This window comes from Nyctereutes procyonoides, unplaced genomic scaffold (assembly GCF_905146905.1).
Source record: "Nyctereutes procyonoides isolate TBG_1078 unplaced genomic scaffold, NYPRO_anot_genome, whole genome shotgun sequence".
In the NCBI taxonomy this organism is placed as follows: Eukaryota; Metazoa; Chordata; class Mammalia; order Carnivora; family Canidae; genus Nyctereutes; species Nyctereutes procyonoides.
This window is the reverse complement of record NW_026575048.1, coordinates 28823128-28837836: the sequence shown is the minus strand read 5'-3', so window position 1 is coordinate 28837836 and position 14709 is coordinate 28823128. Positions and strand designations below refer to the sequence as shown.

Below are 14709 nucleotides of genomic sequence, written 5' to 3'. Positions count from 1 at the left end.
CAAGGGGGAATATACAGAGAGCAAGGGGGTGGAATTCAAAGTTGAGGAACCCCCAAAAACCCAGCCTAGAAAATATAATCAGTTCTTTAGGATTAAAAAGAAAACCTCACACACAACATAAATGAGATCCCTGTCTGATGTGGAGAGAAATTTATAGAGGCTCTTCAGAAAAATATATGATAAGATGATGGCAGTGGTCTTTGAGGATCAGTGACCAATTGCTCCCCTGCCTTTAGGGAATAGATGGGAATCTCAGAACAGTGTGGAGATTACCAGTACCCCTCTCAGAGGACAATTTAAGTGGCCGTGGAAATGAAAAATATTATAAGGAAATAATTTACTATGTAATTTGCACTTCTCAATATGGAGATGCATAGAAGTGTCTTTTTAGTGATTTTTGTGTTTGTTCTGTGTCTGCCCAATTAAATTTTAAGTTCTGGAATCTTCTGTTCCCTCTTTAATATATTCCAGAATTCCTAAAAATAACTTTATAGTATAGATGGTTAATAAACTTTACTGCCTGCCAAATTTACACTGATTGGCAGATGGTGATAAGCATATAATTTTAGTGAAGGAAAAGACTAAAACACAGAACTTTATATCAAATGTGAAAGTGGAAGAAAAATCCAAATAGATACACTTCTATTGCTTTTTCTCTTTAATCTCTCAGTAGGTAAAGGCCAGTATCTGGTCTCTGGGCTCATATTACTGTGAGTAAGCTGTGTAGGAAACCCAGTGGGTAGACAGCATAAACCAAAAGAGAGACAACTATGTGTCAGATGAGACACATCTGAAAAATTCTCCATATGTCAAGAGCAAACAGATAGATTGCAAAGACAGGGTACATGCGATCCTACATACCTGAAGAAGAAAAAGCCCTTTTCCATGGGGGAAGGAAGTGTGTGCACTACAGTACACCCAAGATCTATTTCAGGATAAGGGAAAGGGAGCAAGCCTTATAAAGGACTGCAAAAAGTGATAGTCCTCTTAAGTAAGATCAGCTTGATAAAGCCCCCAGGAACACAACAGCTGGTCAATAAGTGCATAATGAGAAATATTTCTTTCAAAGTGTAGTATTCTCTTCATTACTGTAGAAGTAAATATTATGTCTCTAGAAACATTACTGAGCATTATAGCTATACAGATAATGGGTTCTCAATAGATGTTTCTGCACTAATTTCCGTCTTAGAAGACTGTAGGTCTGAGTTTTCTATGCCAAATTTTTACACAAAGAGCAAGCCAACGTTGGCTATGGCTCTCCCGTGACTGGCGAATTTCACATATTGGTGTCTGATGCTGGAAGAGTTAGTTATTAACTCAAACTGAGATGCTCTGTTTTATTCAGATGTTTGTACATATACATACACAACTGATCACATATCTAAGCAACCAGATGATCACTTCCACATTCTATGCTTGAGATTTCAAATCCAAACTTTCAGGAATTAGAGGGGTGGGCTAGTGTAAGACAACATGATGTGTGTTAGCAAGATGGAGAACACTGCCCATATAAAAGTAGAAGCCATCACTCAGTTCCAGCTGACTGATGATAAAACCTTCGTTTGTGGGCCTGAGCAGACACAGAACTGAAGGGACTTGAGACAGCTCTACTACTACTACTATGGAAGTCATCCTTCCAGCTAATGACCTTGATGACTTCTAAGTTTCCATACAAGGAGCTCAGTCATACCACCTATTGATTGGTTTCTAACTAGGCCTCTCCTGTAACCAACACCTCGTAGGTCCTCCTTTTGGTTCTCATCAGAGAATACAGTCACAAACTGCCTGGATCTGGTTTGCAACTCTTCAGTCCCACCACCAAAATCAAAGCAAACCAAAAAGAGAATAGTATTTGTGGAGAATATTCTATTCATTCACCCAGGCTAATGTTTTCAAAATTCAGGAGTTCTCAATTTCTCTGTGAACATTTTTAATCTCGTGTTTTCACTTGAATGCTTGTCTTAAAACAACACACACACACACACACACACACACACACACACACACACAAGCATGTGGATCACCTTAATGGCAGCTTAGGAACTGAGAACTGGTATGTCTGTTTCTACACGTGGGGTTAATTAAGTTCACATTTAGTCTACTTGGGGCACCTGGGTGGCTCAGTGGTTAAGCATCTGCCTTTGGCTCAGGTCGTGATCCTGGGGTCCTGTGATCCAGTCCTACATCAGAGTCCCCACAGGGAGCCTGCTTCTTCCTCTGTCTCTGCCTCTCTCTCAGTGTGTCTCTCATGAATGAACGAATAAATAAATAAATAAAATATTAAGACAAAACAAAACCCAACAACATTCAGTCCACTGTCTCCTGAACTGGGCTTTCTAGAGCTATTCCTACATTTTAAGGAGTTCTCAAAATCCAAGGGACAGTGCTCTAGTCACCTAGGTTCCAGCTGTGTGTCACACTGATCTCTGAAAACGGTTTTCACTAAGTTGCATTTTAATATTTTGTTTTTGCTTTCTCTTGAGACAGGAAACCTCTCCCCGCACTGATGGTATGAAAAAAACTAAGGATAGACCTAATGCATCATCTAGAGCTTTTTAAATTTCCAGGTGAGGAGAAAGTTGCCCCTTCTAGTAGATTTCTTTCCTCTAAAAATAAGAATTGTGTATCTGACTCTATCTCCTTTTTTCACTTTGATGGCCAGGAGTTTGGGAGCGTGGCTAATGTTTAGCCCTGGCAATTACAAAGACAGACACTTACGGCCTACGTACCTGTGGGCACTTACTTTTTGGTTTTCACTTTCAACTTTTACATACAATTCTATGATTCCTCCTTTTCTCATTAATATTTTACCATTATTACTTGTTTTTGCTATAAAGTTGCCTGAAATCTCTTGTGGATAAGCAAAGGTTTATAAATATAAATATATTGACCTCTGACTTTCTAAGTGAGGACAATGAGTTTTTGATATGTAATATCCTCTAATGATGACCTTATGACAATAGTAAGATTTTTCTCATGGCACTAGGGGGGAGAAGGGCGCAAATATGCGCGCACACACACGCACATGTGCACACACAGGTGTGTGTGCGTGTGTTTATGTGTATGTATGTGTATCTTAAAAGAAGTAAAATATAGACTTTGAGATAGAGTGTCTTTCAGCATTATTGTTGGATTATGAATCTTCAAGGCATTAAAGTTTTAGTACCACCCACAACTCAGTGACTAATATAGTAATAGAGACACTCTAACAGGACAATAAATAAAGCAAAGATGACCCAAGTTTGTGGTGGCAAGAAAGAGGCACCCCCCAAAACACAGAGAGTATGCTTGTCATCCCTTCATTTTCTCATGGCAGATGGCAAGTCCTATTCCTGGACTCAGAGCTCTACAACAAGTGAAGCTATAAACAGGAGCAAGACACAAAGATGCGTCTGAGGCCACTGAGGTGGGGTGAAATAATTAGCTGTCTGAATCACATACACTGGGGTGAGAAGTGAAATTAACTTCCTGATAAGAAAGGCAAGACAATGAATTTCTTAAATCGAGATGCAAGGAAAAAAGAAAGGCACTCCTTTTCCTCACCTAGAGGAAACAACAACAAATTATATTACTAGTGGTGGTATTTCCAGGGGACGAGTGACTTTTAAGCTTAATCTTCAGGAAGGGCACTAAAAGATGGAGGATTCCCACAAAGTCATCCATCTATGGGCTGGTATTTAATAGCCACCTCTAGAGGGAACTAAGATGACATAAATCTGCTCATTTGCTCCCCCAAGAAAACCTGGGTGCCTTCTGTGAGGCAGACAATATGCTAACACCCACAGACACAAGGACAGACTCTCTGCCCTCTGGCGGTTCAGATTTGAGAATGAGAGACAGACATGAGAGTATTTGAAGAGTGAGGAGTCCTGGAAGGAAGCACATCTGAGATGCTAGGGGCCCAGGGGAAGGAGCAACTATTGGTCTCATATGGTAGGAGTTAAATTCTCACAAAATGTCACCTACAATACACAGCGGTACCAGAGAAAAAGCTTGGCCACTGGCTGGTGTTTAGCATATACAGCTATAGGTGAGGAGAAACACTGAGAAGAAATTTCTGCACATGGAGCCTTTTCTGTCCTTGTGCTTGTATTCGTGAGGTCTGAGTCAGGAAGCTCATCTAACCTTCTCCAACCCCTTGAAATATCCAGAACAGTGTCTATGGACATGAACAGGAGGAAAGCACCCCAATAGAGACCATCAGTTCTTGAGGCACCAATGCAAGTGCTTCACATATAAATCCTCATTGAAATTACTATTATTCAGTCCATTTGACAGATGTGGAAACTGAGGCCCCAGGAGACTAAGAGATGCCCCAAGCTACAAAGCGGAAGAACCAGTTCTCAAAGTGAGATCATTTGGTTCCAATCTACATTCTCTCAACCACAAAGCCATACTGCAAGTGTTTCCTCAAAGCAAAACAAACAAAACAGGTGGCCACTGGACTTAAAAGCTATAGGACACAATGAAACAGGACTCAGTTTTACTATAACCCCTTCTCGTGGGAAAGGGCAGGTTTGAGAGAGGGCAGAAATTCTTCTGAACTCTGATGTCTGAGAGGCAGCAGTTACCATAGCAGTTTCTGCATGTGCGATTTTGTTGTATATGTCCTAGTGTATCTCCATTTTCCTTGTGTCTAGGTATTGTCTACACAGTGCTAGAATTATTGACATTCACTGGCTTGACTTTTCCTCTGTTTGCCTTCTGAAAATTCTGAGGGAGGGGCATGTGTTAGGTTCTCCTCCCTTCTAGCATCTGAATTCAATCAACGCCATGTCACCAAACACTGAGCCCTCTTGTGAAAGGTGAAAGGGAGAGGCAGATTCTATTTGAAGGAATCTTGTGACTGGAGAAGCTTTTTCTGGGCCATAAGGCTCAAGCCAAAAGCAGGCCAATACGAATGACCTAGCGCTGGTCAAAGATGTGCTTCTCTAAGTAGGAAAATATTCAACTAGATGAACAATGCCTTTCCTGTCTCAGGTTGAGGTAGCTTCAATGTGGTGTTAGTTACCCAGACTGGCTCCTGACAGTAGTGGCAATATGATTACAGGCTCCCTGATCCTTTTCTTGAAATCCTAACATTTCGGCACTACTGAAATATAGCAGAATGTGACAGCCACATGCAATCTGTGCTTCCACTTCCAAAATTCTGTTTCTGATGGAAGGAATGAAGATCCCTATTCCTCACTTCCTGTGCTGCACTGTGGGATCTCAAGCAAACCTTCTTTCTGAATGAGTTGCTCTAGGTCCCTGAATATATGCCCTGCCTTACAAAAGGCAGAAGTGGCCAGATGGAACCCTCCCTCCTCCTGCACGAATGTACACTCTCTGAGAACAAGAGAAACCCCACGTACCATTAACACATTCAAAGACATCACAGCACTTTCCAGGTGTCCCATCTCCACGAGAGACTATGCGAGGAGTGGATCCCACCTCACACACGGGGAAACCACATAAGCCAGAGAGACACTCGCATCTGAAACCAAAGAAAAGGGAAGGAAAACCCCATGAATAAACAACAACATAGAAGTCGGGAGGCCACAAAGTGGCAGTGGCTGTGGCAAATGAGCCTGTCTATAGGATACTGTCCTGTTTATCTGGGGTCACTGGGAAATGGGGGGTGGATGCTAACACAATTTGCATTCCAAATAACTGAGGCTCATCTCCTTAGTATACACCCATATTTTTAACTTTAACCATTTTGACAGAAATATTCCTAAAATGCATTACATCATTTCGTACTTAACCAGACTAGCATAACAAGCATTTTCTTGATGATGCAGGGCCATGTTTATGTGCACACATTATGGTGTTACCCATAAATCAGTGATGCTCGTGTGGGCTCTTACAGAGGGGTACTCCTGTGTAAATGGTCCTATATCGCTGCTTTGTTGCTATTGACCTTTTGGTGTTTTTCAGAGTTTTCTGACCCTTTTTTTTTAGCTATGAAATTAGTAGCTTTTGAGTCTCTTTTTGTCAGTGTGACTGGGTCTTAGGAGCAGCCTCATCTTTAGCCACATTAATTTATAATTGTGCATAATGGAAGAAACAGACTTCATAACTGGAGACTGAGGAGCTCTTTATAAATGACATAAGCTTCAGTAAGTGGACTTTGTGACAGCTACTTGAAAGCTGCAAGTCTTAATATGGGGGATCTCCTAAGCTACTACACATCCGTTTATCTCTACACGCATGAATGAGGTGCTCCTTGAACTGCAAGCTCCATCTGCCAGCTCTCACCCTTACTTAACTTCAACTCTACTGGGAAACCAACCTAAACACAGGAAAGTAAGAGGTGGGTACACGTATGAGGTGGAAATCCCTATGAGGACATCAAAATGTTGTCAACGGTCTGCTGATGATCTATTACAAGGAACTAGGCAGGAAATGAGCAGCTCAGGGCACCAGGGTGTCAGGATACATGAAATAAAAGGAAGGAGCAGCTAGACCCCAGCCCGCAGCTCCCCTGGGGCTGGAAGTGGGGCCAGAGTCCAGAGAGGATGAAGGGAGTTCCTGGGTTGACAGGAGTGAAAGGAAGGCACCCTAAAAAGAGACATCCTTGCAGGAAGTATGTGGATATTTGTGCATAGGTCAAGATCAGGGCAGGGTAACACCCAGCAGCGGAGAACTTTTAACATCTCCCCACTCCACCTTTCTCACTTGACTGTTTTGTTCTCCTATTGTTCTTTGGATGTTTAACAAATTAAAATATGCATATAATCCATGAGTACCCTCAATAATCAAGGCCCAGAGGTTTAGTCACATTTATAGGTAACTGTAAAACTAAAAAGGAAACCAATTTAAATTAAAATTTGCACCAAAGACCATGAAAGCCACTGGAAAGGTGTGAACAACCCCTCTCGAGGTGGGCCCTCTCAGCCTTCTTCCAAGTGGGGTGACAGTTATGCTGGGCACCTGGGAGAAGAGGGGGGTCAGGTAATTAAGGTTTTGCTGCAATGGTGTTTCTTTCTATGGTTTAAGATAAACATTTGCCTGAGTGGGGAGATGTGTATCCCCATAGGACAATCACCTTATAGGGCAGAGTCAAAATGAATTGGGTTTTTAGTTCCTGCAAAGGTTATCCTACAGTCTTTGACTTTTTTTTTGTGCCTGTCCCTTCAGTCTGAAGCAGATAATCCTATCCCTGTGATACTACAGTAATGATATATTGTTTACACTTATTTTTGATCCTCTGTACAAGTTCAGCTCTTCAGGCTCTACAGAGTAATGAGGCTAGGGGGATTGAGAGGCCATGCCCTGATCCTGGTATCTGGATGTGATCACAATGAAAGCATCCTCCAAGAATTGCTGACTAACCTTTTCTTCCACATCTTCTGGGATCCACATTCCTCCCTACTGATGTGTTCTAGGGAATCATTCTAATTCAAACACCAGAGAGTACACAATAAACCAAAAAACACCTCTTCGGATATCCTTCAGCCCTTCAGTGACCTTTACCGGACACAAATGGGCACATGTGGGCCAGGGTCTCTGCTAGGTGGTCAGAAATCCCATCAAGCTGAAAACCATAATGGAGTCTGCACTATGGTTTCCTTTTTTCTCCTTTTACATCCGACCTGTTTCCCAACATTTAGCTCTCTCTCTTGCTTTTGTAGAGATTCACAAATGTTGTCCGCAACATGTTACAGAAGGTCTGAAATCGCGTACAAGTGCCTAGTAACCCACTTAGCAAAGAAAAACCCTTGATAATGAGTTTTTGCTTCTAAACCCAGAATGACTACATGTTTAAGTTCCCAGGATTCAGGTGTCTCAGTTTTTGCTGGCTGGTCTGCTCCTAGCTCCTTGCCTTTTCTGGACTAGCCCTTTGGCAAGCCCTCTTACTTCTTACTATGTTTTGACTTCTCAGTTCCCCTGAACCTAAGACGAACAGGTGTTAAAGACTATTAGCACCTTCATAAAGAAGGAACTTATGAAGAAACCAGAAAGGTGAAACCTGGGACTCACACACATCAGGTATCTATCAAGCGACTATCTATTCGGTTGAAACTTCAGCCGTCTCCCCAGTCTTCCTCCTACCCTGACCCCAGCGTCTGGATAAAGAGCAAGCAAGAAAATGTAGAAAATGTGTGGATCAGTGACAGAGGAAACAGAGTGACATGAGAAAGAGATACTCATGACATGGATGTTGACACTTGGTCCCACTTCTAAATCATACCCCTCCCCATTTCTGGGTTCTCACCTGTTCCCCCCCCCACCCCCACCCGAGTCTCTCCTTCCAACCCTCACTACACCCATTCCATGGCCCAGTCCCTGTACTTCCAGCATCAAGTCTTCAGGTGCTCCTTATTTAACTGATCAACTTATCAGTCTGGCATTCAACACAGTCACGTGCCTTTCCCCTCAATTCTATTCCATGGTCTTTCTCTTCATTTTCCTTCCTCTCCAGTCACTCCTTTCTTTTCTGCATAAGCCCTCACTCTGCTGCCTCTGCACCACTCGCCCCTGCTCCCTCCTGAACACCCTGATCCAGATGTCTGTCCAGATGCCATCTGTCCTCCTGGGCCAACCTCAAATGACAGCTTCTCTCAGAGCTGCCAGATACCGTATTTCCCTTAAGGTTCTGCTCATTCTGTTTTGTGGTAAGTATGAATCTTACCACAAGCTCTCCTCACATCTACTATGTGTAGTCATTAATAAATACTTCCTAAATTCAACAGAACTGAAAATGAATAAAAGAGGGATAATAGCCACTAAACAAAACTACAAAAGAGAAAGTGAGAAGCAAAACACTGATATTTCTATACCATGAGCTCAAAAAGGCTACTTCAGGCAGAGCTATTTGCAGGACACGTAAGAGAAGAAGTGCTAAAGGCTTTTTTTTTTTTAAATAAATAAATTAAATAACACCTTTATTGAAATATAATTAGCATACCATAAAATCACCCCTTTAAAGTGCAATCCCATGGTTTTATATTCACAGGGTTGTGCAACCATTACTACTACCTAATTTTAGAACATTTTCATCACCTCAAAAAGAAACCCTGTATTCCCATTCCCTCCCAGACCCTGCAACCACAAGTCTGTGTTCTATCTCTACGGGTCTGCCTATTTGGGACAGTTCATAGCATCATATAATACTCCGGCTAAGGGCTTTTTAACTTCAAACAAGAAGCAACCTGTATGAGCAATTTGCCAGAAAAATCAAGCTCTAATGTTATCCTCAGTATTAAGATAATGATCAATCAAGGCACCACATTAATAAATTTATGCATAATGTAATCACAGCTGCAGCCAGGTGGGTTGCTTAAGCTGTCTTTTTTCTCTCGAGTAGGTAATGGATTCAGCTTAGTGGGCATCTGAGCGCCTGAGTAACAGTGATAAACAGCACTCAGAAATCATCTAAGCCCCTAGAGGGCACTCCCCTCCTTAGGAGGCAAAGGCTGGCTGGTTGTGTTGCCTGAAAGGCAATGTATACCAATGCTTTCCCCCTTTCTGTCCTTTGCTTCCTGGATGACAGTCCCAGGCAGGCCAGAGTCCTAGCACAGTTCACGGAGTGCTTGCAAGTCTAACCTCTCCTCTTTTTTGAGCTTCCCTGTTCTACTGGCTGCTCCATCTGCAGCACCAGAGCAGCAAGGGCAATCTGCCATTCACCAACTCCATTCATCCAAGTCTTCCCCACTCGCCCCCAGCAGCAAAGCTCAGATGTGCACTCTAACTCTGTTCTTTTGCCCCTGCGAATTCCACACAATGTGAAGCCCACTCACCCTACAAGGCCTTCTCCGATCAAACAGCAACCAGGACTACCCTATATGTTAACTAAAATTTAAATAAAAATTTGAAACATTTTTAAAAAAGGCAACCAGGATGAATTTTCTCTCTTTGGACCTTGGACCTTCAACAGCAGACATGAGTACCAAACCCTTGGGATTGAACATGCTTATCCAATGAAATCAAAATCTTACACCTCGCCTGTTGAATCCCCCTGGTGCAGAGGGCATGTCTTATTTGTCTTGTAAATGAAAAAATAAAGGATAAAGCCATCAAAACAATAATCTGGAATAAACATTTAATTAATGGTTAATAAGAATCAATAGTTTGGTTAGAAGAATCAATAGTTTACTTCACTAGAATGACTAGAGACACCATAAAGGAGACTAAACCAGAGTGGGTTAGAAGAGGCCACAGGAAAGGAATCCTCCAGGCCATTCCCACTACCATGCAGCAAAGCACAGGAGTGCCTTGCTTTGGGACCCATGCAGAGCAGCAGCCAAATGTTATTCTAACATCCCCCTACAATAAACTCCTGCAGAGGAGGAAATGTGGAAGCAACAGAGTACCCGAGGACACCTCATCTTCCCCAAGCAGACCCATATCCTGGCCCACATCCTAGAGGGAAAACAACTCCACAGGACCTTCTGCAAACAGCACCTCCCAATCCTGGATGCACTCCACACCTGGGTGAATGCTGAAGCCCTTTGTAAGGGGAGAAGCAGGTCTGTAAATAAGGAATGACTATTTATAGGCAGGAGGGAGCCTTCCCTTTAGCTAGGAAAACAAGGAGAAATGTGGAAATAAAAGGGTAAAAAGCACTTGTACTACTAGGATTCTACTCAGTGTATTAATGAATAACTGTCAGGAACAGAAATTACAATACAAATAAAACATCGTTCTATCCTATGAGAAGTAGCTTCAAGTGTAAATAAATTTGATGTACTATTTTTGTACTGATAAAATTTCTTACCTCTCTCAAAGAATGCATTAGTTAAAAAATTAAAAAGAGAGATACTGCAAATAAAACATCCCAAAACAAATGGGTTTCCCTCCTCTGGGTCCAACTATCCTTATATAGAACTGCACTCCTTCCTCAGGAAGTTCCTTAGGATCACAATTTTTCTCATTTCTCACCATAAGAGACTTGCTACTCACTTAGTACCAAATCCTTAGTCTCTCTTCCTTGCAACATCTCCTTGCATTTCCACCATCCAGGCAGCTAACCGTGTGCATTATTTAGCTGCACAATCATCTGGCCCAGCTCTCAGGATCACACGCTTCCTTCCAGCAGCTGTCCCCCCTCATTTTCACAACCAGAAGCTGCATTCTTCCCCCCTTTTCCTTCAGAGACAATAGTAAAATCACTCTGCATCATTGTGATGTTTTGTTTTTTTCTGTGGGGAGCAATCACAGGATATGCTTCAATACAAAGAAGATACTAATTGAGGGCAATGAGGTAAAATATTCCTTTGCATTTCTAATATCAGTAATAATGACAAGGTCCATTGCTAAGACCTTAATAGTCATTGTAGCCCTTCTCTTCTGGTGTTCAATGGCAGTTGATTATAGCTCCCTCCTCAAGGCCGGCATGTAGTTCAGGAATCTTATCTTACAGGTCTAAGTTGAAAGAAAAGTGTAGATGTCGATCTAGATGTAGATGTAAAAGTGTTTATGTAGATCTAGAACAGATGTTCTAGAACCATGCTCCATAGTAAGCAGGTGGGATGAGAAGGCAACAGCACTTCACACACACATGCCTCAAAATGATGGCTAAAGAGAGTCGCAAAAGTTCCAGAGGGATTCAGTCCTGGCAGCAGAGGAACCAGAGCATAGGCACAGCTGGAAGGCCTCCCCGGGGCCCAAGCCCCCACTGAAACAGGAGATCTGGGATCTGGCAGGCATCCCAAACCACACTCAGTGTAGCCTTCTGAAAACGACCGAGTTCCAGGAACGGAAGGCTCTCTGCTTTCACCTCCTCAGGTCTGGGAGCAAAACACGGGCATTTGCTCTCCTGGTGGGCAGGATGGCCTAAGAGGGTGAAGGGGCAGGAGTGAGGGACAGAGAGGACCGAGTGAGCCAGAAGAAGAGAGCAGGGACCCCTGCAAGGTACATGCTGGGAAGGGGAAGGGCTGGGTTTAGATGTGGAGAGGAAGTTTTAATATAGCAACATACGGTATTCCCATCTCAGAGCTGGAATCACTCACTGCATTAGAAATGGATGTTGTGGAACATGGAATCAGCTTATTATGAACATACGACTATTTCATAACTATTTGCTGAGTGAGTACAAGCAGGAGGCACTTGGCTGGGTGGGGCTAGGGATTCACAGGGTTCTGGCTCTCAGTTTAGGGAGTTTAGTTGAGGAAGGAGTAGGCTGTATGATCACAAATGAGAACACAGTGGCATGTGAACTATTCCATTTCCTCTCCAGAACACAGAAAGAGCAAACACCACATCAGGACTAACTCTCTCTCTGAAAACCTGAACAGTCAGGGCAGCCTTTGGGACATGCCTTCAAGCCTCCAGAGCCACCTGGGGCCCGAGCTGGTGCTGACACAGTGAGTGTCTTTAAGCATGCGTTCACTTGGACCCTTGTGGGCTGTCAATTCCCAGACCTCTCATCCTTGTCATCAGTGCAAAGTGCAACATCCTCTGGTTTCCTGTCCTCAAGGGAATGGTGCATCCTTACTGAGTATTGCTCTGCTTCCCCGGGACTCATTCTCCCATTCCAACCTCTCTGCCTTCCCCAACCTTTCCCTTGCAGACAAACTCTCGGTATCTGAATATCACCACAAAGCATGCCACTCAAATCTGTTCTGACACTTACCTGGCTCTCTCCCAAATGCTATTTCCTTGCGGCTGTCTTTACTGAGATAGTGAATCCCCCCACACTCGCTCATTCACCTGGGCTGGAAGGGAGGTCAACACTATATTCCCCAAGCTGACACTTTCCTCCCTTATGCAAGCCCTCCCTTTCTGTGGCTCTGTCTCCTCTCCATTTCCTAAGGGGTTTCAGAGAATGCATGTGGACATTAGGACAATCTTAGGTCTGAGTTCTGGCCACTAAGGAGCTAGAGCACCTCAGGCAAATTACATCATCTCTCTTAGCTCCACCTGTGCCATATGTAAGCTAGAGATGATTAAAGCACTCAGATCTCCTAGAACTATTCTGTGAACTAAATAAACTGGTATATGAAAAGCACACAGGGTAGTACCTGGAACACAGAGGCGCTCACCACCTGTTAGCTACTTTATATAATAATTTGGAAGGCTTCCATGTCTATGTGGATGAAGCACTTTCAACTCCCTGAGCTTGCCTGATCTTTTGGAATATGTGTCTTGCACTTCAGCCACTTGCTCCTCAGGCCACAGCCCTCTAAAATCTCTGAGCCAAACACCTCACTTACTGATCACAATGGTTCATGCTCCCGGACCTCCATGCCCATGCTCCCACCACCTGACTCTCAGCTTCCAAGACAGCTGCGCCCCAAACCTCTTTCCCTCTTCTCCTCAGCCTGGGTCTCATCCTGACTGTAACTCCTTAGCAATACAGCCCCAAACCCAGGGTCCACCTGGGCCCTGATCGTCATGACGTCTTTAAACTTCTTGCCCCTTTAACCTCCATCCACATCTGGTCCCTCGACACCAATCCCAAGTTAGCTAAACCCAGAGACCAAACCTGAATGTCTTTAGGAGTCAGGCAGGAATCCTGAAAGCAGAAAGGGCTGTTGTAGACAACTCAAGAAGGTCTATTTCTCATTCCATGATGACATGTACAATGTTGCTACACCTTCCCATTGCTCAAAAGAAGCCATATTTCTACATGAAGCATCCCAGTTTTAAGACATGAATAATTAAAGATAAGAGAAAAAAAGTGAAGCAAAGAAAAAATGTCTTGAGGTCAAATTCAGCCCCAAGCTTGACAAGTAGTCAAGTGCAAATTGTGCTATCAACCAGCTACCTCCCTGTGCCGTACAGATGCCCTAGCCATTGGTGGTTTCTGGAGGAAAGCACACTTGTCTTCTACATCTTCAATACTTAGGTCCCTCCCGTGCCTAATAGTCCTCCATTCACTCCAACAGTCATTTCTTCCATGATGCCTTCTCTGATGAGAGGCCTAAAGATAAATACCTAGTGCTGTGTGTATGTGTGTGTGAAGGTGTGAAGGGAGACTGTGAGTGGGCACAGGCTGTCAGGCATCTATCAGGCATGGGGGAACAGGTCAGGACATTCCAGGAAGAGGAAGAACTTACTCAAATTAGCAGAGGCAAGAAAGAGTATAATGTATATAGGTTGGAGCAAATGGCTCAGCCCACTAGAAGCACAGTATGTGTTGGGAAGGGGCTTGGGGGATATACTGTAAGGGGACCTGCTGGGGACATAGCTAGGGAAGTAGCCCAGGGCTGGGTAAGAGGGGACCTCATGTACCATACTATGAAGATCTTTAATTGAAAACAATAGGAAAGTAATAAACCATCTTAAACAAGTGATGTAGTCCTGAAAAGGGGTGGCTCTCTGAGGGGGGAAAAAAAATCAAGATTGTCATGAATTCCATTTTTCTTGAATCATAAAGAAAGACGGGGATTAGTGATATTGTTTTAAGCTGGAAGTCACATGAAAAGTTTAAAAATCATGACCACAACAGCCTAGAATGCCCTTTCCTCTTTCTCCAGCTGCTGAACTCTGACTCATTCTTAAAGATTCAGCTCAAAAGTCAAATTTGACAGTTTTCCAAATCAGAATTAGTATCTCTTTGCTCTATGAGCGGTTTTTTTTTTTGCACACTTCTATTGCTAAAGCATGCAGCACTTTGAAATATAATGATTTATATGTGTTTGCCTTCCCTTTAGACTATAAGCTCCTTAACATTTGTGTCTGTCTCATTCCCACCAGGTAGCACAATGTCCACACTTGATAAACACTCAAATGTTCATTCCCTGAACAGACCAAAACCACTAAGAGATTTTGATGCTAGGA

At 43.1% G+C, this 14709-nt stretch overlaps 1 protein-coding gene across 3 annotated transcripts in view; it reads right to left on the bottom strand.

Moving 5' to 3' along the window:
• The window catches only part of CRIM1 (cysteine rich transmembrane BMP regulator 1), a 186321-nt gene that overhangs the window by 75685 nt on the left and 95927 nt on the right, over positions 1-14709 (bottom strand). For all 3 annotated transcript variants that reach the window (XM_055327086.1, XM_055327084.1, XM_055327085.1), the window contains exon 5: positions 5355-5476. In XM_055327086.1, coding sequence (XP_055183061.1) covers positions 5355-5476 — 122 coding nt within the window. The remainder of the gene's footprint in view (positions 1-5354; positions 5477-14709) is intronic.